The sequence below is a fragment of the Salmo salar genome, chromosome ssa15 (assembly GCF_905237065.1).
Source record: "Salmo salar chromosome ssa15, Ssal_v3.1, whole genome shotgun sequence".
Taxonomy (NCBI): Eukaryota; Metazoa; Chordata; class Actinopteri; order Salmoniformes; family Salmonidae; genus Salmo; species Salmo salar.
Genome location: NC_059456.1, coordinates 91143294 through 91163856, shown reverse-complemented (window position 1 = coordinate 91163856; position 20563 = coordinate 91143294). Strand labels below are relative to the sequence as shown.

At 42.3% G+C, this 20563-nt stretch overlaps 1 protein-coding gene across 2 annotated transcripts in view; it reads right to left on the bottom strand.

The window, feature by feature from the left end:
- Nucleotides 1–20563, bottom strand: part of LOC106572639 (ankyrin repeat domain-containing protein SOWAHC) — a 34180-nt gene that overhangs the window by 1655 nt on the left and 11962 nt on the right. The window contains exons 9-15 of one of the 2 annotated variants that reach the window (XM_014147003.2): nucleotides 20290–20292; nucleotides 18614–18700; nucleotides 18011–18013; nucleotides 16907–16909; nucleotides 16654–16726; nucleotides 11517–11618; nucleotides 10927–11118 (exon numbers count right to left, since the gene is read on the bottom strand). In XM_014147003.2, coding sequence (XP_014002478.1) covers nucleotides 10931–11118; nucleotides 11517–11618; nucleotides 16654–16726; nucleotides 16907–16909; nucleotides 18011–18013; nucleotides 18614–18700; nucleotides 20290–20292 — 459 coding nt within the window. In that variant the 3' untranslated portion in view covers nucleotides 10927–10930. Of the gene's footprint in view, nucleotides 1–10633; nucleotides 11119–11516; nucleotides 11619–16653; nucleotides 16727–16906; nucleotides 16910–18010; nucleotides 18014–18613; nucleotides 18701–20289; nucleotides 20293–20563 lie in introns of those variants that run through there. The other variant, XM_014147002.2, reaches the window with a different exon arrangement.

The following is a 20563-nucleotide window of genomic DNA, read 5'->3' as shown; positions in this document are numbered from 1 at the left end:
CTTCCTCTTCAAATCTGACTCAATGAAGTCAGTGTATGAACATGCCCATTCCAGGTCCATTCCATTTCCAGGAAATTAAGTGAATGTCAACCCATGACATGAAAAAAACTAATATAACAATACATTCTCTTCTAGTTGATAAAGAATCACAACAATTGTTACCATAAATCTTAAATGGAAATGTTGAAACTAATTGTTATTTTGGTGTGAAAAATCAAAAATCAAAAAGCACCAGTACAAATTGACAACAAACACATAACAACCCCCCCCCCCCCCCCATGAGATTCTATTCTAAGCCAAGCATGAAAGTTACCAAGCTCTCCCACCCACTCCCAGCTATCAACCCCCCCTGACCCTCATCCCTCCTAACTCTTTGTCCTTTGTCATTACTCTTATCAGCTCCACTCCATCATTATTTTAATAGAGAAGTGGCGCTGAAACCACTTGCAACTCTAAGTATGTCTTTGTTAGTATCTTGGTGGTGGGCCGGTGTCCCGCCCCTCTGTTCCCTCCTGGGTGTGCACTGATTGACGGCCCTCTGCTGGGTGAGTGACAGGCCACATTCGTTAGGCTGTGACGGACAAGCCGACAGCTGGGGGACTGAATGACTGCTGGTGGTGCTGGTTGGGCCCTCTGCTGCATTGGACATTGGGGCCCTCTGGTCTGCTCCACCACCACCACCTCTTGGGGGCCTCAGTTGGCCCCCAGGACCCCAAGCTTGCCCAGCCTGTCTGTCCAGCAAGGGTAGTTCTCCGGCGGGCTTGCTGTACCAGAGCAGCTCGTTAGCTGTAAGCCATTCCTCCTCAGTGACAGAATCTTGACTAGAACCAAAACATTTGATCATATTACTCCAGTGCTAGAGACTGCTGCCCTACGTACATACAGTCATTGAACACTGGTCATTTTAATAACGTTTACAGACCCACTTTACAGGTATATATATACTGTTTTCTAATCATGGCTCACCCTATATCACAACTGCTGTACACACCTTTTCTATTCATATACTGTCCATACTGAATGATGGCACTGCATTGGATAGCAGCCATTTTACAGGCTGCTGAACAATTCTGCAAATTAGTTTTTTACGCTGATAAAACACAATTACAATGTCTCTACCATCATTTCCAGTGACAGAAAAGGTTTCCATACATTGTCAAGACCGGTCGGCAGTGTGGTCTAAGTGTGGCACTAAGACCACACTTAATGAGCTGTATAGGGCCATAAGCCGCCCAGAAAACACCCAGAGGCGCGCTTCCGTGGACGGTGATTTTAATGCAAGGAAACTGAAATCCGTTTTACCACATGTTTACCAGCATGTCACCTGTGCAACAAAATTATAGATCACCTTCCCTCCATACACAGAAATGCATACAAGGCTCTCCCTCACCCCCCTTTGGCAAATCTTACCATAACTCTGTCCTCCTGATTCCTGCTGACAAGCAAAAACTAAAACAGGAAGTACTCAATACAGAAGTGAAGTGGATGTTAAGCTACAGGACTATTTTGCTAGCACAGACTGAAATATGTTCCGGGATTCATCCGATAACATTGGAGGCGTTTACCACATCAGTCACCAGCTTCATTAATAAGTGCATCAACGACGTCATCCCCACAGTGACCATACGTACATATCCCAGCCAGAAGCCATGGAGTACAGGCAACAGCCACTCTGAGCTAAAGGCTAGAGCTTCCACTTTCAACGAGTGGGTGTCTAATCCGGACGCTTATAAGAAATCCCACTATGACTTCCAACGAGCTATCAAACAGCCAAAGCGTCAATACAGGACTAAGATTGAATCCTGCTATGCCGGCTCTGACGCTCGTCAGATGTGGCAGGGCTTGCAAACTATCACGGATTACAAAGGGAAACCCTGCCACAAACTGCCCAGTGACACAAGCCTATCAGACAAGCTAAAATGATTCTATGCTCGCTTCGAGGCAAGCAACACTGAACCATGCATGAGAGCACCAGCTATTTTGGATGACTGTGTGATCTTGCTCTCCATAGCCAATGTGAGTAAGACCATTAAACAGGTTCACAAGGCCACAGGGCCAGATGGATTACCAGGACGCGTACACAGAGCATGTGCTGACCAGCTGGCAAGTGTCTTCACTGACATTTTCAACCACTCCCTGACCCAGTCTGTAATACCTACATGTTTCAAGCAAACCACCATAGTCCCTGTGCCTAGGTAACCTGTCTAAATAACTATCGCCCTGTAGCACTCACATCTGTAGCCATGAAATGCTTTGAAAGGCTGGTCATGGCTCATACCAACTCCATCAGTCCAGACACCCTGGACCCACCCCAATTTGCATACCGCCCCAACGCATCAAAAGATGATACAATCTCTATTGCACTCCACACTGCCCTCTCCCACCTGGACAAGAGGAACACCTATGTGAGAATGCTGTTCATCGACTACAGCTCAGTGTTCACACATCACCACGCTAACCAAGTCTGGAACCAACAGGACCCTGAATAGGACCCTGAATAGCTTCTACCCCCAAGCCATAAGACTGCTAAATAGTTCCACATTTTGTTGTGTTACAGCCTGAATTCAAAATTGATTATTTTCATTTGACCCATCTACACGCAATACCCCATAATGACGAAGTGAAAACATGTTTTTAGAGATTTCAGCAAATTGAATGAAAATGAAATACAGAAATATCTCATTTACATAGGTATTCACACCACTTTGCTATGGCACTCCAAATTGAGCTCAGTTTCATCCAATTTCCTTTGATAATCCTTGAGACGTGTGACATCCTGACCAGTATAAGGGGTTATTGGTTATTGTAGTTTGGTCAGGACGTGGCAGGGGGTATTTGTTTTATGTGGTTCGGGGTTTAATGGGATATGTATTTATGTAAGAGGGGTGTTTGATTTATGTGTTCCGGGGTTTTTGGGTAATGTTCTTGTTTTGTATTTCTATGTTTTTCTATGTTGTGTATTTCTTTGTTGGCCTGGTATGGCTCTCAATCAGAAACAGCTGTACATCGTTGTTGCTGATTGAGAGTCATACTTAAGTAGCCCTGTTTTCACCTGTCCCTTTGTGGGAAGTTGTTGTTGTACTTCTGTGTGTTAGCCTGCAACACTGTTCGTTCGATTGTTTTCTTGTTTTGTTTGTTACGTGTTCTAATAAAGTTAAGATGAGCACTCAACCCGCTGCGCCTTGGTCCATGACGTACGACGACCGTTACAAGACGTCACTACAACTTGGAGTCATTCTGTGGCCAATTCAATTGTTTGGACATGACTCAGAAAGAAACACACCTGTCTATATAAGGTCCCTTAGTTGACAATGCATGTCAGAGCAGAAACTATACCATGAAGTCCAATAAACTTTTTCCAAGAGCAAAGTGGTCTCCATCGTTGGGAAATTGAAAAAATATGGAACTACCCAGACACTACCTTGAGCTGACTGTCCAACCAAACTGAGCCACCGGGCAAGAAGGACCTTGGACAGGAAGGTGACCAAGAACCTAGTGACCACTCTGACAGAACTACAGAGTTCCTTGGCTGAGATGGGAGAACCTGCCAGAAGGACAAGTCTCTACAGCACTTCACCAATCTGGGCTTTATGGGAGAGTGGCCAGTCTTGAGAAAAAATGTCATGACAGCACGCTTGTAGTTTGCAAAAAGGCACGTGAAAGACTATGAGATTCTGTGGTCTGATGAGACAAAAATGTTACTCTTTGGCCTGAATGCAAAGCGCAATGTCTGGAGAAAACACCATCCCTACGGTGAAGTATGGAGGTGGTAGCATCATTTACATTTTAGTCATTTAGCAGACGCTCTTATCCAGAGCGACTTACAATAGTGAATGCATACATTTCATACATTTTTTTTTTTTTCCTGTACATATTTTTTTTTCTTCATGCTATGGGGATGCTTTTCAGAGGCAGGGACTAGGAGATGGGTAAGGATAGAGGGTACAATGAATGGAGTCAAATACAAGCAAATTCTTGATGAGAATCTCCTTTAGAGTGCAAACAACCTTAGACTGGGGGCATAGATTTATGTTCCAACAGGACAATGACCCCAAGCATCCAAAGCAATGCTGGAATGGCTTCAGAACAAGAATGTGAAAGTCCTTGAGTGACCCAGTCAAAGCCCAGACTTGTATCCCATTGAAAATCTGTGGAAAGACTTGAAGATTGCTGTTCACAGCCACCCCCCATCTAACTTAACATAACTTGAGAAAATCTGAAAAGAAGAATGGGAGAAAATCCCCAAATACAGATGAGCAAAGCTGATACAGACATACCCAAGATGACTCAAAGCTGTAATCGTCAACAAAGGTGCTTCTACAAAGTGTTGACTCGGGTGTGAATACTTATGTAAATTAGATATTTCTGGATTTCATTTTCAATACATTTGCTAACATTTCTAAAACATGTTTTCACTTTGTCATTATGGGGTATTGTGTGTAGATAGGTATGAAAAACATTTATTTAATCCATTTTGAATTCAGGCTGTAACACAACAAAATGTGGAATAAGTTAAGGGGTATGAATACTTGCTGAAGGCAATGTCTATAGCCAAGTTATCGTTACTCATTTGTGTCATTTTAGGTTGTTTTTCTTTTTTGCTCTCTGCATTGTTGGGAAGGGCCCGTAAGTAAGCATTTCACTGTTAGTCTACACCTGTTGTTTACTAAGGATGTGACAAATACAATTTGATTTAATTTATATTCCGGACTCTGACATTGCTCGTAACACCTGCAATAACATCTGCTAAACAGGTGTATGTGACAAATAAAATTTGATTTTTGATTTGAGATCTTAATTTCTTGTTATTTATTTATAACTTTTGAATGTATGTGTGCATTGTTATTATATTTCTAGATATTGCTGCATTGCTGGAGCTAGATACATAAGCATTTTGCTACACCTGCAAAACTGTGTACGCAACCAATAAACTATGATTTGGTAAGGTGGCCCCCACCACGCATATGCAAGTCAACATGCCCTGCTGCCCAGGAGTGTACATGGTTTATTCATTAAAGTCAGGAATAGCAATGTAGACACAGAATTACATATTATAGAAAATGTTATAGTGAACTCCCAGACACACATTTATTTGTATTTTTTTATTGAACCTTTATTTAATTAGGCAAGTCAGCTGGGCCAATTGTGCACCGCCTTTTGGGACTGCCAATCATGGTCGGATGTAATACACCCTGGATTCAAACCAGGGACTGTAGTAACACCTCTTGCACTGAGATGCAGTGCCTTAGACCACTGTGGCACCTGGGAGCACATATTCTACTATACAACAGTAGCTACAGTAGAACATATAACGTCACATGGGAGTACTTCTTCTACATGCTACAAGATTCCAATTCATTAGCAAATAACCATCCACAATATGAGAAAGAATTAATTGCTAACATACACTAATTTTTGTGGCAAATCATTTCACTGCTACTCGATGTGCATGGGCATGAAACGCTAGATTTAAACCATAGTGGAATATGTTTCATTCATTGTAATATCTATAATGTTGCTCAAAATAATGTAAGATTGTTTTGTTAAAGCATTAGGAAATGGAGGAAGCGGAAGAAAGCAACTCTTCAAAATGTAACAAACTGAAGTTCATGCAGCTCCAGATTGTTTTTACTATACCCTCACAGCCAGCATAATGAGCTTGTAAAGCATCTGTGACGTGACATCTACATTTCGGACGATTTGTAAAACAAAGGCTACAAGGAAGCCGGGGACACTGGTTCTCTGTGTTTCAACCCTTATAACAATAGCAAGCAGGCGCTGGTGGGAGGCAGTGCTCTCATGGAAATGAGCAACCAAACCAACAATGTAGCTCCTAATCTCTTCAGAGAGGGGAATCGGTTACACAGCAGTATGCACCCCTGAAAGCTTTTCATTAGAAACAGCGTGCTATTGAAACACTAACCCTAAGCCCCTCCCCGCTACCCCCCCCCACGAAACACACACACACACACACACACACACACACACACACACACACACACATCCCATGTGTGTAGCTACAGGGTCTCCTCATACATGGGCCAGATACAAGGTAGCCCCTACAACAGAAGGGTAGATATAAGTGGGGTAAGGGGTAGTTATAGCCGGGCTAGGTGGTGGTATGGGGGGCTAGGCAGTGGGGCAGGGAGTGGTATCGGGGAGGGGGGGTATGTGGGCAGGGGATTGGTATGGGGTGCCTAGGCCTCAAAGCATGGGATTAGAGTTAATGTGCCCTCCCTGGGTTATAATCTCTTCAGAGGGGGACTTTGTTTGAGGGCTTGAGGGCAGTAAGATAAGTATCTATTACAGAAACTCCCCTCTTATCCCACCCCCCAACAACCTCCCCCTCTTCAGAATTGAAGCACAAAACACTTGCCTCTGTGCCTCTGTGCCTCCATGTCTTCTGATACCCCAAACCCCAAAAGCAAGTGCTGCTGCCCTTTTCAACTAATCTGGAATTAAGGGCTAAAGCCTTATGGAGAGTAACCAGGACCGATATTTACTCCATCTTTAGGCTGCAAAGTGAGGAGGTTGATGTAGATCAAAGGAGGTTTAGAAAACAAGTGAGGATATTACCATTAAAAAAAATGTGTTCTCACAAGTTGAATTTCTTGTTGTTGGGGAGGAGTGAGAGATGAACTATGGGGTCCAAACCTGAAGATTTAATTAAGTGTAATCTTGTTATATTACCCCTATGTATAAGGAACATATTTTATTATGCATTGAGTAATCTTAAAACCATCCCCACAGCTGATATAAGTACCCATTTAAGAACCAAGTTAACTTGGTAAAACTCACCCTACTGTTGCTGTCAAAAAGATTAAAAAGTGAAGATACAACATTGGTAGAACAAAATGGCAGTTTAATATCAAAATATTTACTAAAATATAAATAATGTGCAAAACAAAACAAGCTTGATCAGAGGCATGTTCAGACTGAGGCAATACTGACAACTTGAGAAAAACACGATGCAAAGTCATGGCACATCAGTTAACTCGTTTCATAATCTTAGAAGACAGCCACTTCATTGTGAACTGACTATTCTATGCCAATAATCTGTTATTGTTTTGTCCTTCAATAGAAATACAATGTGAATACTGAGGTTGAACTTATACAAAACAACATCCCGTATTAACCAACTGACAACAATGAAATGCAATCAACATATAAACATGGCACTTCAAATCTGGAATGTCACATCAGCCCTCGCAACGAGAAATAATGTTTGCATTCCACCTGCTTGTTAAATTTGTTCGCTTCCATAATAAAACATGGTGTGAGAAAAAGGCAAGTAAAATTCAAACACAGACTAAATTGAAAGAACAAGACAAAAATCAATGCAGCATGCAAAATAGCTCCATATGTAAAGTTTTTGTAACATTTTGTCTCTCTAGAATAAAATGACACTTTTTAAATTGAATAAAATGACAATCAAATAATGTTTGGAGATTGCTACAATACAATCAAAGCGATAAAAAAAAAAAAAACAGGTCAATAGTTAGAGCTCTCTACTCCATAAAAGCATACATACAGTGCCTTCAGAAAGTATTCAGACCACTTGACTTTTTCACATTTTGTTACATGTCATTGATTAAATAAATAAAAATCCTCAGCAATCTACACACAATATCCCATAATGACAAAGTGAAAACAGGTTTTTTGAATGTTTGACAAAAATGAAAAAAAATCTTAAATAATAGGTATTTACAGTTGAAGTCGGAAGTTTACATACACTTAGGTTGGAGTCATTAAAACTCGTTTTTCAACCACTCCACAAATTTCTTATTAACAAACTATAGTTTTGGCAAGTCGGTTAGGACATCTACTTTGTGCATGACAAGTAATTTTTCCAACAATTGTTTACAGACAGATTATTTCACTTATAATTCACTGTATCAAATTTCCACTGGGTCAGAAGTTGACATACACTAAGTTGACTCTGCCTTCAAACAGCTTGGAAAATTCCAGAAAATGATGTCATAGCTTTAGAAGCTTCTGATAGGCTAATTGACATAATTTGAGCCAATTGGAGGTGTACCTGTGGATGTATTTCAAGGCCTACCTTCAAACTCAGTGCCTCTTTGCTTAACATCATGGGAAAATCAAAAGAAATCAGCCAAGACCTCAGAAAAAAATTGTAGACCTCCACAAGTCTGGTTCATCCTTGGGAGCAATTTCCAAACGCCTCAAGGTACCACGTTCATCTGTACAAACAATATTACGCAAGTATAAACACCATTGGACCACGCAGCCGTCATACCGCTCAGGAAGGAGACGTGTTTTGTCTCCTAGAGAGGAACGTACTTTGGTGTGAAAAGTGCAAATCAATCCCAGAAAAACAGCAAGGACCTTGTGAAGATGCTTGAGGAAACGGGTACAAAAGTATATTTATCCACAGTAAAACAAGTCCTATATCTACATAATCTGAGAGGCTGCTCAGTAAGGAAGAAGGCACTGCTCCAAAACCGCCATAAAAAAGCCAGACTACGGTTTGCAACTGCAAATGGGGACAAAGATCGTACTTTTTTGGAGAAATGTCCTCCGGTCTGATGAAACAAAAACAGAACTGTTTGACCACAATGACCATCGTTATGTTTGGTGGAAAAAGGGGGAGGCTTGCAAGCCGAAGAACACCATCCCAACAGTGAAACACGAGGGTGGCAGCATCATGTTGTGGGGGTGCTTTGCTGCAGGAGGGACTGGTGCACTTCACAAAATAGATGGCATCATAAGGGAGGAAAATTATGTGGATATATTGAAGCAAAATCTCAAGACATCAGTCAGGAAGTCAAAGCTTGATCGCAAATGGGTCTTCCAAATGGACAATGACCCCAAGCATACTTCCAAAGTTGTGGCAAAATGGCTTAAGGAAAACAAAGTCAAGGTATTGGAGTGGCCATCACAAAGCCCTGACCTCAAACCTATAGAAAATTTGTGGGCAGAACTGAAAAAGTGTGTGCGAGCAAGGAGGCCTACAAACCTGACTCAGTTACACCAGCTTTGTCAGGAAGAATGGGCCAAAATTCACCAAACTTATTGTGGGAAGCTTGTGGAAGGCTACCCGAAATGTTTGACCCAAGTTAAACAATTTAAAGGCAATGTGACCAAATACTAATTGAGTGTATGTAAACTTCTGACCCACTGGGAATTCGATGAAAGAAATAAAAGCTGAAATAAATCATTCTCTCTACTATTATTCTGACATTTCACATTCTTAAAATAAAGTGGTGATCCTAACTGACCAGAGACAGGGATTTTTTACTAGGATTAAATGTCAAGAATTGTGAAAAACTGAGTTTAAATGTATTTGGCTAAGGTGTATGTAAACTTCTGACTTCAACTGTACATTTAAACTGAGTTTTTCACATTCCTGACATTTAGTCCAAGTAAAAATTCCCTGTCTTAGTTCAGTTAGGATCAGCCCCTTTTCTATGATGCTATGAGACTCGAAATTTAGTTCAGGTGTATCCTGTTTCCATTGATCATCCTTGAGATGTTTCTACAACTTCATCGGGGGCCACCATTGGTAAATTGAATTGATTGAACATGATTTGGAAAGGCACGCACTTGTCTATATAAGGTCCCACAGTTGACAGTGCATGTCAGATCAAGAACCAAGCCATGAGGTCGAAGGAATTGTCCGTAGAGCTCAGAGACAGGATTGTGTCGAGGCACAGATCTGGGGAAGAGTACCAAAAAAGTCTGCAGCATTGAAGGTCCCCAAGAACACAGTGGCTTCCATCATTCTTAAATGGGAGATGTTTGGAACCACCAAGACTCTTCCTAGAGCTGGCGCCCGGCCAAACTGAGCAATCGGGGGAGAAGGGCCTTGGCCAGGGAGATGACCAAGAACCTGATGGTCAATCTGACAGAGTTCCAGAGTTCCTCTGTGAAGAATCTTCCAGAAGGATAACCATCTCTGCAGCACTCCACCAATCAGGCCTTCATGGTAGAGTTGCCAGATGGAAGCCACTCCTCAGTAAAAGGCACATGACAGCCCACTCTGAGTTTGCCAAAAGGCACCTAAATACTCTCAGACCATGAGAAACAAGATTCTCTGGTCTGATGAAACCAAAATTGAACTCTTTAGCCTGAATGCCAAGCGTCACATCTGGAGGAAACCTGGCACCATCCCTACGGTGAAGCATGGTGGTGGCAGCATCCTGCTGTGGGGATGTTTTTCAGTGGTAGGGACTAGGAGACTAGTCAGGATCAAGGCAAAGATGAACGGAGCAAAGTACAGAGAGATCCTTGATGAAAACCTGCTCCAGAGCGCTCAGGACCTCAGACTGGGGCGAAGGTTCACCTTCCAACAGGACAATGACCCCCAGCACACAGCCAAGTCAACGCAGGAGTGGCTTCAGGACAAGTCTCTGAATGTCCTTGAGTGGCCCAGCCAGAGCTCAGACTTGAACCCGATCAAACATCTCTGGAGAGACCTGAAAATTGCTGTGCAGCAACACTCCCCGTCCAACCTGACAGAGCTTGAGAGGATCTGAAGAGAAGAATGGGAGAAACACCCCAAATGCAGGTGTGCCAAACTTGTAGCGTCATCCCCAAGAAAAATCGATGCTCGAGGTGCTTCAACAAAGTACTGAGTAAAGGGTCTCAATACTTATGTAAATGTGATATATTAATTAAAACTTTTTTTTTTTTTTAGCAACATTTCTAAAAACCTGTTTTTGCTTTGTCATTATGGTGTATTGTGAGTAGATGATTAGGGGAAAAATCTATTTAATAATTTTTAGAATAAGGCTGTAATGTAACAAAATGTGGAAAAGTCAAGGGGTCTGAATACTTTCCGAAGGCACGAGACATACAAGCATACAAACCATAAAAGCATACATTCAAATTCAAATAAACATACACTGACTGAACATGTACTTATAATGTCATCATTGCATGCTGGGGCATTTGGTTACCTACTTTCTCAGCGTGAGAATTTCCTGGGTCTGAATGCGGGGACGATGAGTTGATGGGGTGCTAGTGCCACCCTCTCCTCCTCTACAGGGGCTAGCTCCTCCGCTGATCCCCACTTCTTCTTGGACTGGAACAACGAGGTTAACTTCCTGTTCCTGCTGCGGTCTCTGGCCTGGGCCACATGGAACTCAGGGAATTCTGATGTAACAAAATACGGACCACCATAGCTGTATAATACAATAAGTGCTATCTATAAGCTAAATGGGTTTTTCAGCTGTCCCCATAGGAGAACCATTTTTGTTTCCAGGTAGAACTCTTTTCAGTTCCATGTAGAACCCTGAGTAAAAAGGGTTTTTACATGGAACCCAAAATGGTTCTCCAAAGGGTTCTCCTATGGGGACAGCCGAATAACCCTTTTAGGTTCTAGAAAGCAACTTTTTTTCTAAGAGTGAATGTAAGGCTGAAACCTAACTGTAAGAGTAACCTTTTCGTGCTCTGTCTAGATCTTAACAAAGCCACATACGCTGTTCATTTCTGCATTTAGACAACATTTCAGAGACATTGGAGTCAAAAAGAAGAGAGTAAGAGACACTCACGTATCTCCTCTGGAGCTGCTCTGTCATCCTCTGTAGGCTCCCTGATGTTCAGGTAGTGGCATGCAAGATGGCCACTGTAGTCCCGGAGGTTCTCCTTCGCATCTGAGTGAAGAGGAAAGACATGTCAAACATTGACTCAGAAATGTCTTAATAGCTGACCTGTTGCATTGATACCACATTGTCTCACGTCAGATGGCGTCACTCCTATACAACGCTCGTCCCTCAACCAATCTATATTGTAGGACGTGGAACTCATCTCTAAAAATCACGATTATGCTCATCCGCCTAACACTAGTTACTAATTCTGAAAATCACTCCGCTCTCAGTAGCTATGATGCACTGGCTACTATGACAAACCATGCTCGATCAGCTGAGCAAACTTTCTCCAGCTAGCAGCCAAGTGCAAGCTTGTTTGAATGGCCATATGGTACCTAGTTTGTCAGCTTGTTGATGAAGTTGTATGGCACCAAAGTTATGGAACTGTTCTCAGAAATCACCATGTATCTCACTCTGACAGCTGGCACTGTGTCTCGCAACTTCATAACATTTGTCCAACGTGATAAATCGCAGAGAGCAGTCAGCTGTCCTGTAGAATTCGGCACACTAATCACGGGAAAACAGGGTTATCATGAAAACGAATTTGTCCATTAGCTAGAACTTCACTAAACTAGCTAGCTAGCGGAAGTACTCCATGTTTAGTGTGTTAACGGGCGTTGTTAGCATCCCTGACTTCCATTTTATACGGATTGATTGGTATCATGGTGCAGGAGAAGATGGCTGATGTTTTTCGTGCTCCTAACCAACTGTGTTTTTTGTTCGTTTTTTTGCATTGTTTGTAACTTATTTTTTTCACTTATTCTGAGCATAATGTTGCTGCTACCATCTCTTATGACCAAAAATAACTTCTGGTCATCAGAACAGCGATTACTCACCACTAACTGGCAGAAGCTTTTTCTTCCTTTAACGAGTCCGATGAGCCCGACGTGAAGGACATACTGCTTTCCCGGGAACAGGCCCAAATACCCGTCATTTGCGGGAAGAGAAGACAAAGAAAAAGAGGACGGAGGTCGGGCTGCCTTCTGAGAATTTGTAGGCAATAGCATAAACCCCCACTGCCTTCCATTCTACTAGCTAACATGCAATCATTGGAAAATAAATCGATGACCTAAGAGAAATATTGAACTTCCAACGGGACATTAAAAACTGTAATATCTTATGCTTCACAGAGTCGTGGCTGAACGACGACATTATCAACATACAGCAGGCTGGTTATACGCTGTATCGGCAGGATAGAACAGTGGCGTCTGGTAAGAAAAGGTGGCACAGACTATGTACAGTTGAAGTCGGAAGTTTACATACACCTTCGCCAAATACATTTAAACTCAGTTTTTCACAATTCCTGACATTTAATCCTAGTAAAAATTCCCTGTCTCTGGTCAGTTAGGATCACCACTTTATTTTAAGAATGTGAAATGTCAGAATAATAGTAGAGAGAATTATTTATTTCAGTTTTTATTTCTTTCATCACATTCCCAGTGGGTCAGAAGTTTACGTACACTCAATTAGTATTTGGTAGCATTGCCTTTAAATTGTTTAACTTGGGTCAAACGTTTCGGGTAGCCTTCCACAAGCTTCCCACAATAAGTTGGGTGAATTTTGGCCCATTCTTCCAGACAGAGCTGGTGTAACTGAGTCAGGTTTGTAGGCCTCCTTGCTTGCACACTCTTTTCAGTTCTGCCCACAAATTTTCTATAGGTTTGAGGTCAGGGCTTTGTGATGGCCACTCCAATACCTTGACTTTGTTATCCTTAAGCCATTTTGGCACAACTTTGGAAGTATGCTTGGGGTCATTGTCCATTTGGAAGACCCATTGGCGACCAAGCTTTAACTTCCTGACTGATGTCTTGAGATGTTGCTTCAATATATCCACATTTTTTTTCCCTCATGATGCGATCTATTTTGTGAAGTGCACCAGTCCCTCCTGCAGCAAAGCACCCCCACAACATGATGTTGCCAACCCCGTGCTTCACTGTTGGGATGGTGTTCTTCGGCTTGCAAGCCTCCACCTTTTTCCTCCAAACATAACGATGGTCATTATGGCCAAACAGTTCTATTTTTGTTTCATCAGACCAGAGGACACTTCTCCAAAAAGTACGATCTTTGTCCCCATGTGCAGTTGCAAACCGTAGTCTGGCTTTTTTATGGAGGTTTTGGAGCAGTGCCTTCTTCCTTACTGAGCGGCCTTTCAGGTTATGTCAATATAGGACTCGTTTTACTGTGGATAAATATACTTTTGTACCCGTTTCCTCCAGCATCTTCACAAGGTCCTTTGCTGTTGTTCTGGGATTGATTTGCACTTTTCGCACCAAAGTATGTTCATCTCTAGGAGACAGAACGCATCTCCTTCCTGAGCGGTATGACGGCTACGTGGTCCAATGGTGTTTATACTTGCGTAATATTGTTTGTACAGATGAACGTGGTACCTTGAGGAGTTTGGAAATTGCTCCCATGGATGAACCAGATATCTGGAGGACTACAATTCTTTTCTGAGGTCTTGGCTGATTTCTTTTGATTTTCCCATGATGTCAAGCAAAGAGGCACTGAGTTTGAAGGTAGGCCTTGAAATACATCCACAGGTACACCTCCAATTGACTCAAATTATGTCAATTAGCCTATCAGAAGCTTCTAAAGCCATGACATCATTTTCTGGAATTTTACAAGCTGTTTAAAGGCACAGTCAACTTAGTGTATGTCAACTTCGGACCCACTGGAATTGTGATACAGTAAATTATAAGTGAAATAATCTGTCTGTAAACAATTGTTAGAAAAATTACTTGTGTCATGCACAAAGTAGATGTCCTATCCGACTTGCCAAAACTATAGTTTGCTAACAAGACATTTGTGGAGTGGTTGAAAATCAAGTTTTGTAAACTTCTGACTTCAACTGTATATTTGTAAACAACAGCTGGTGCACGACATCGAAGGAAGTCTCAAGGTTTTTCTCACCTGAGGCAGAGTATCTCATGATAAGCTGTAGACCACACGATCTACCTAGAATTTTCATCTTGTATTTTTCGTAGATGTCTACATACCACCACAGACCGATGCTGGCACTAAGATCGCACTCAATGAGCTGTATTCCGCCATAAGCAAACAGTAAAACGCTCAGAGGCAGCGCTCCTAGTGGCCGGGGACTTTAGAGCAGGGAAACTTAAATTCGTTTGACCAAATTTATATCAGCATGTTACATGTGCAACCAGAGGGGAAAAAATTCCACCTTTAAAATCAAATCACATTTTTATTTGTCACATGCGCCGAATACAACAGGTGTAGAGCTTAGAGTGAAATGCTTACTTACAAGCCCTAAACCAACAATGCAGTTTGAAGAAAATCCCCCCCAAAAAGTACGAGAAAAGAATAACAAATAATTAAAGAGCAGCAGTAAATAACAATAGCGGGGCTAACCACAGAGGGCACCGGCACAGTGTCAATGTGCAGGGGGCACCGGCGTCGAGGCAACCGAGGCAATTATGTACATGTAGAAAGAGTAACTAAAGTGGCCATGCACAGACAACAACAGGGAGTAGCAGCAGCAATGCAAATAATTTGGGTAGCCATTTGACTAGCTGTTCAGGAGTCTTATGGCCTGGGGGCAGAAGCTGCTCAGAAGCCTCTTGGACCTAAACTTGGCGCTCCGGTACCACTCGCCGTGCGGCAGCAGAGAGAACCATCTATGACTAGGGTGGCTGGAGTCTGACAATTGTTAGGGCCGTCCTCTGACACCGCATGGTATAGAGGTCCTGGATGGCAGGAAGCTTGGCCCCAGTGATGTACTGGGCCGTACGCTCTACCCTCTGTAGTGCCTTGCGGTAAGAGGCCGAGCAGTTGCCATACCAGGCAATTATGCAACCCTTCAGGATGCTCTCGATGGTGCAGCTGTAGAACCTTTTGAGGATCTGAAGACCCATGCCAAATCTTTTCAGTCTCCTGAGGGGGAATAGGTTTTGTCGTGCCCTCTTCATGACTGTCTTGGTGTGCTTGGACCATGTTAGTTTGTTGGTGATGTGGACACCAAGGAACTTGAAGCTCTCAACCTGCCCCACTACAGCCCCGTCGATGAGAATGAGGTGTGCTCGGTCCACTACAGAGGGTAGTGCGTACAGCTCAATACATCACTGGGGCCAAGCTTCCTGCCATCCAGGACTTCTATACCAGGCGGTGTCAGGGTAAGACCCTAAATATTGTCAAAGACTCCAGCCACCCTAGTCATAGACTGTTCTCTCTGCTACTGCACAGCAAGCGGTACCGAAGTCTAGATCCAAGAGGCTTCTAAACAGTTTCTACCCCCAAGCCATAAGACTCCTGAACATCTAATCAAATGGCTACCCAGACTATTCACATTGCCCCCCTCCCCCCCTCTTATGACGCTGCTGCTACTCTCTGTTATTATCTATGCATAGTCACTTTAATAACTCTACCTACATGTATATATTACCTCAATTACCTCGACTAACTGGTGCCCCCGCACATTGACTCTGTACTGGTACCCCCTGTATATAGTCTCGCTATTGTTATTTTACTGCTGCTCCTTAATTACTTGTTCCTTTTATTTCTTATTCATATTTTTTTTAAGGAATTGTTGTTTAGGGGCTTGTAAGTAAGCATTTCACTGTAAAGTCTACAGCTGTTGTATTCAGTGCATGTGACTAATACAATTTGATTTGATTTGAGACTTGCGAACTAACTAATAACATTTTCGTGCACATTTCAAATTTCATAAAAACTGACTCTATAACCACAAAACATCTTAACTAGATGTAGAATTAGGTAATGAAGACTTGCTCATGAAAAAACCCCATCAATATTAGCTACAGATTTATAATTTTGGGTCAGATTAACTGACTGTTTTGAGGATGAAAGGGGGCTCAGTGGACGAAGTCACCTTCGTACATTTTTTGAATGTGAGGACAGCATATTGTAGCCAATTTTCTTTTTAGCTATTCCATGAGTGTTTGCGAGTTATCAGACAGATCAGTGCAGACAGCCGTCTGGTATCTGACGTGAGACAATGATTGATACCCTTCATTCCACACCCCAAAGACAAAAAGCAAGTGAGTTAACTTTCTCTGTCATTTACCATATGTTCCAATGAGCAGCTCCAAAATGTTTCGATGGCCATGCAATGCTGCAATATGCAGGGGTGTATAGCCCTGCAAAACAAAAAGGGCAAAATCATGCAAATGTGTCTATACTGTATGTTCCCCACCAAAACAACTGGGGGAAAATGCAAATGGAATTACACAGCTACTTGAACATAACCTCTGATGTCTACTGTGTGCAGGGTTCAAGGTTCAACCATGGAAAAATATACAAGACGTTTTAATACCTACCCCCTAGAGTTTCCCATGGCCCCAACACAGCCATTGAAAACATGAAAGGAGAGAATATACAAATTACCAGAGGTTATGGCAACAAAACCTAATGACATATTGGCTAGTAATTCTCTGAAAATTGCCATAGTTGTGAGTTTGGCACGGTAATACATTCAGACAGTGTTTTGGGGAAAGAACATTATGTGGCTTGATTTATTAGTAGACGTGTGTGTGTGTGTGTGTGTGTGTGTGTGTGTGTGTGTGTGTGTGTGTGTGTGTGTGTGTGTGTGTGTGTGTGTGTGTGTGTGTGTGTGTGTGTGTGTGTGTGTGTGGTGTGTGTGTGGTGTGAGTGTGAGTGTGAGTGTGAGTGTGTGTGTGCATGTGTGTGTGTGACTACTGTAATGCATTCGCAAAGCGGTATCTTCACAGGAACCATTATGATGCAGCATTACATCTAACCCGGCTGCAACCCAGACGCTGCCTGGCCAGCCTCCAAATAGTGTATACAGACAACAACATACAGTACCTATTTTACCAGATCACTTCCTGTGTATGATACACTTAGATGAAAGAGGAGTTACTCACATGCTGAAAGAAAATAAAAGCAGGAGTAATGTTATTACCTGTACAGTAAGACAATATTTTGTAACAGACCATTCCAATTTCTGATACAGAAGAATGGGAGAAACTCCCCAAATGCAGGTGTGCCAAACAGGAGTCATTCCACAAAACAATAACCTGTCCCGGGACTGCAGTTGAAAATGAGCCGGCTTGCTATTTCACTGAAATGTTGATTAATGTGCACTGTCGTGAAAATAAAAATGAACTCAAACTCAAGTCCCTTTTGAGTAGTGCAACAACTTTTTATTTAACTTAGTTTTAAGATTTTGTCATGAAGAGCACATGTTCAACTTAATAAAAAAACATATTTTCCCATGCCTATTAATTACCGAATAAAATAACAGGGTTGACAAGTTCATTTTAAATCAGCAATAAATCCTCTTGTGACAGGGGGAATGGAAGCTTGTTGTGTGCAACACAACAGGAATTAAATGCATGCTTCACAAAAAATATTGAAATTGTTGATTTTTAGCCTGTCTATATATGGGTAACATGGTTGACATGCTATGATCGACCCACTCAGTTTTCCACCACAAAACACCGGCAAATTGCCAAAAAGAACAGAATCAGCTCACCTGATTTTACACTATTATTTGACTATTAGATGTTCAATGTTTCTTTTGAAAATAAAATCTCTCTTAAAACGAGAGTTCAGTTCACATAACAGGGTTGACCTTAAAATGAGGGCCATCGTTATTATTTATTTATTTGTTATTAATATTAACATGAAATAAATCATCTTCAGAAATTACTTTGTCACAGCAACAAAATAACTAGGGCTTTACAATTATATTGGAAACTTGCAGAAATGTTGGGATTAAGTGGGTTAAAATCTTCCTAGAAGTCACAGAGGTGCACAGAAGGACATTTCAAAATGCACATTTTGGCACTTTAGCAAGCCTTTATTCATATAGAAAATCAGATTTATTGAATTCTCCATGTGGTCTGTATTAATGGGCACTTCATTTAATATAACAGGCTTTTAAAATTAAATATTGGTACACAATGTCTACTTAAAATATCAAAGGGATGCAAAAGGAACTCACTTCGTGGAACGACCCACGGTGTACCTCCTATATTTACAGAAGACAAGAGCATACTCACAGATTTAGTGTTGACGTCAGCCCCTGCATTGGCCATCATGGTGGCCATGTCCTCTTTGCCATGTTTGGCTGCCCAGTGTAGAGCTGTCTGTGGCCAAAACAAGGAGAGAAATGTAAGCCATTTACAAAATACAGACGAATTCCCTTTACTGTACATAACAAAAGCACTGACACAGGAGTTACCATTTTATTTTTAAGTATACACAGATACTTGTATTGTATTAGCATATACACAAATACTTGTAGATACATGTACATTCCCAGTGGTGGTTATTTAGTAGATAGTAATTAGCATAGTGTCATTACTCCTCTAACAAGGAGTTTAAACAGAGTAAATCAGATCAGGTTGAGAGCTCTGATAGGCTGGCTGAGGCAGTGGCCCAGCTGTGCACAGGAGGAGTAGAGAGATGGAGGGAGAGGTGGTGGGATGGTTTCCTGCCATCTGACTGAGCCTAATTACAAAACAACACTGCACTGTGCGCACAACAGGGGTGCCCAGCCGCCTGTCACGGGGGGGTAAGATTGATGGTGTTGGTGTGACCTGCAGAGGGGAGAGGGGGAGAGAGGGGAGACCCACCCAAGCATCGCCCCACTGTCAGCATGCAGCCGTCAGAAGAACAGCACTGGGGCCCCTCCGTGCTGTGGGCCTACCACACACGCTTAGAGACAACACGCACACACATACATACTCAAAGACACACACACACACAAACTCTCACATACAACATGCACACACAGACATGCACACACACAAAAAACAACACACGCACACACATGAAAACTCCCATGCACACCACATCCACCTGTCTGACATAGTGCTGCTGTTGTGATCAACTGTGTTACTCTTGTCAATGGGTCTCTGAGCACTTCAGGCTGTGTAATAACAGGCTATTCAGCAGGTGAAAACATGTGCTTGCTACAGATGTCAGCCTGTTAACTACAACCTGTGTGTCTGAGTCTGACTCCAGACATGGCACAGGGAAAACAAAAGTAGGTTTCCTATGTCAATCAAAATATGTCAATCAATCATCTCCTTTAGTTTGTTAGAAAGTATGAGCTTACAATCTGTGATTAGTATTCATGCTTGTTTATGGCCATAATGGTTATTCTTTGTCTCCTGCATTGTGCACTATATACCACAACCTCAGTGAACTATACCAAAACCTCAATATCAGTTCTCATAGAAGCATGGGAGAAGATATACCTCTAGATGTCCAAAACCAGTCTGGGAGACAGATTGTGATAGATGAAGTCTGGCTCTGAGTATCTCTATCTCTGTTGTCTGCCCTGTCACACGCTGAAGACGGATTGGTCGGATGGGTCGTTTGAGTGGCTGCTCGGCGGGTCCCCTAGTGGGCAGGAGTGACGGACGAGGTTGGACAGGATGTTGCCTCAACCCCTCCACGTGCCTCTCGTTCCTGTCCTAGCCCGGTGGGGCCACCCCCCGCATGCCTGCCTGCTTGACTGATGACCAACTTTGTGTGTGTGTGTGTGTGTGTGTGTGTGTGTGTGTGTGTGTGTGTGTGTGTGTGTGTGTGTGTGTGTGTGGTGGTAAGTAAGTAGTGGCCAAAGGTTGGTCAACTGGAGACACATCTGACAAAATGACCTATGGCCTGTGTGACACCTTGCTGTTCATAGTAAGACCACTGAGGAGTGATTGGAGAATGATATACTTACAAACTACAGGACAGGGTAAAAGGAAGTACATCCCAGTCCAACATGTCAGGAGGGGGGAGCCCATGTCACATGTAGATGAAGAAAAAGAGAGAGATGGAGATCATGAAGGAATATGATACAGGTGTAGGATCTTAATTTGACATACAGTGAGCCCCAAAATAATTGGGACAGTGACAATTTTTGTTTTGGCTCTGTACTCCAGCACATTGGTTTGAAATGATACAATGATTATTAGGTTAAAGTGCAGACTGTCAGATTTAATTTGATGGTATTT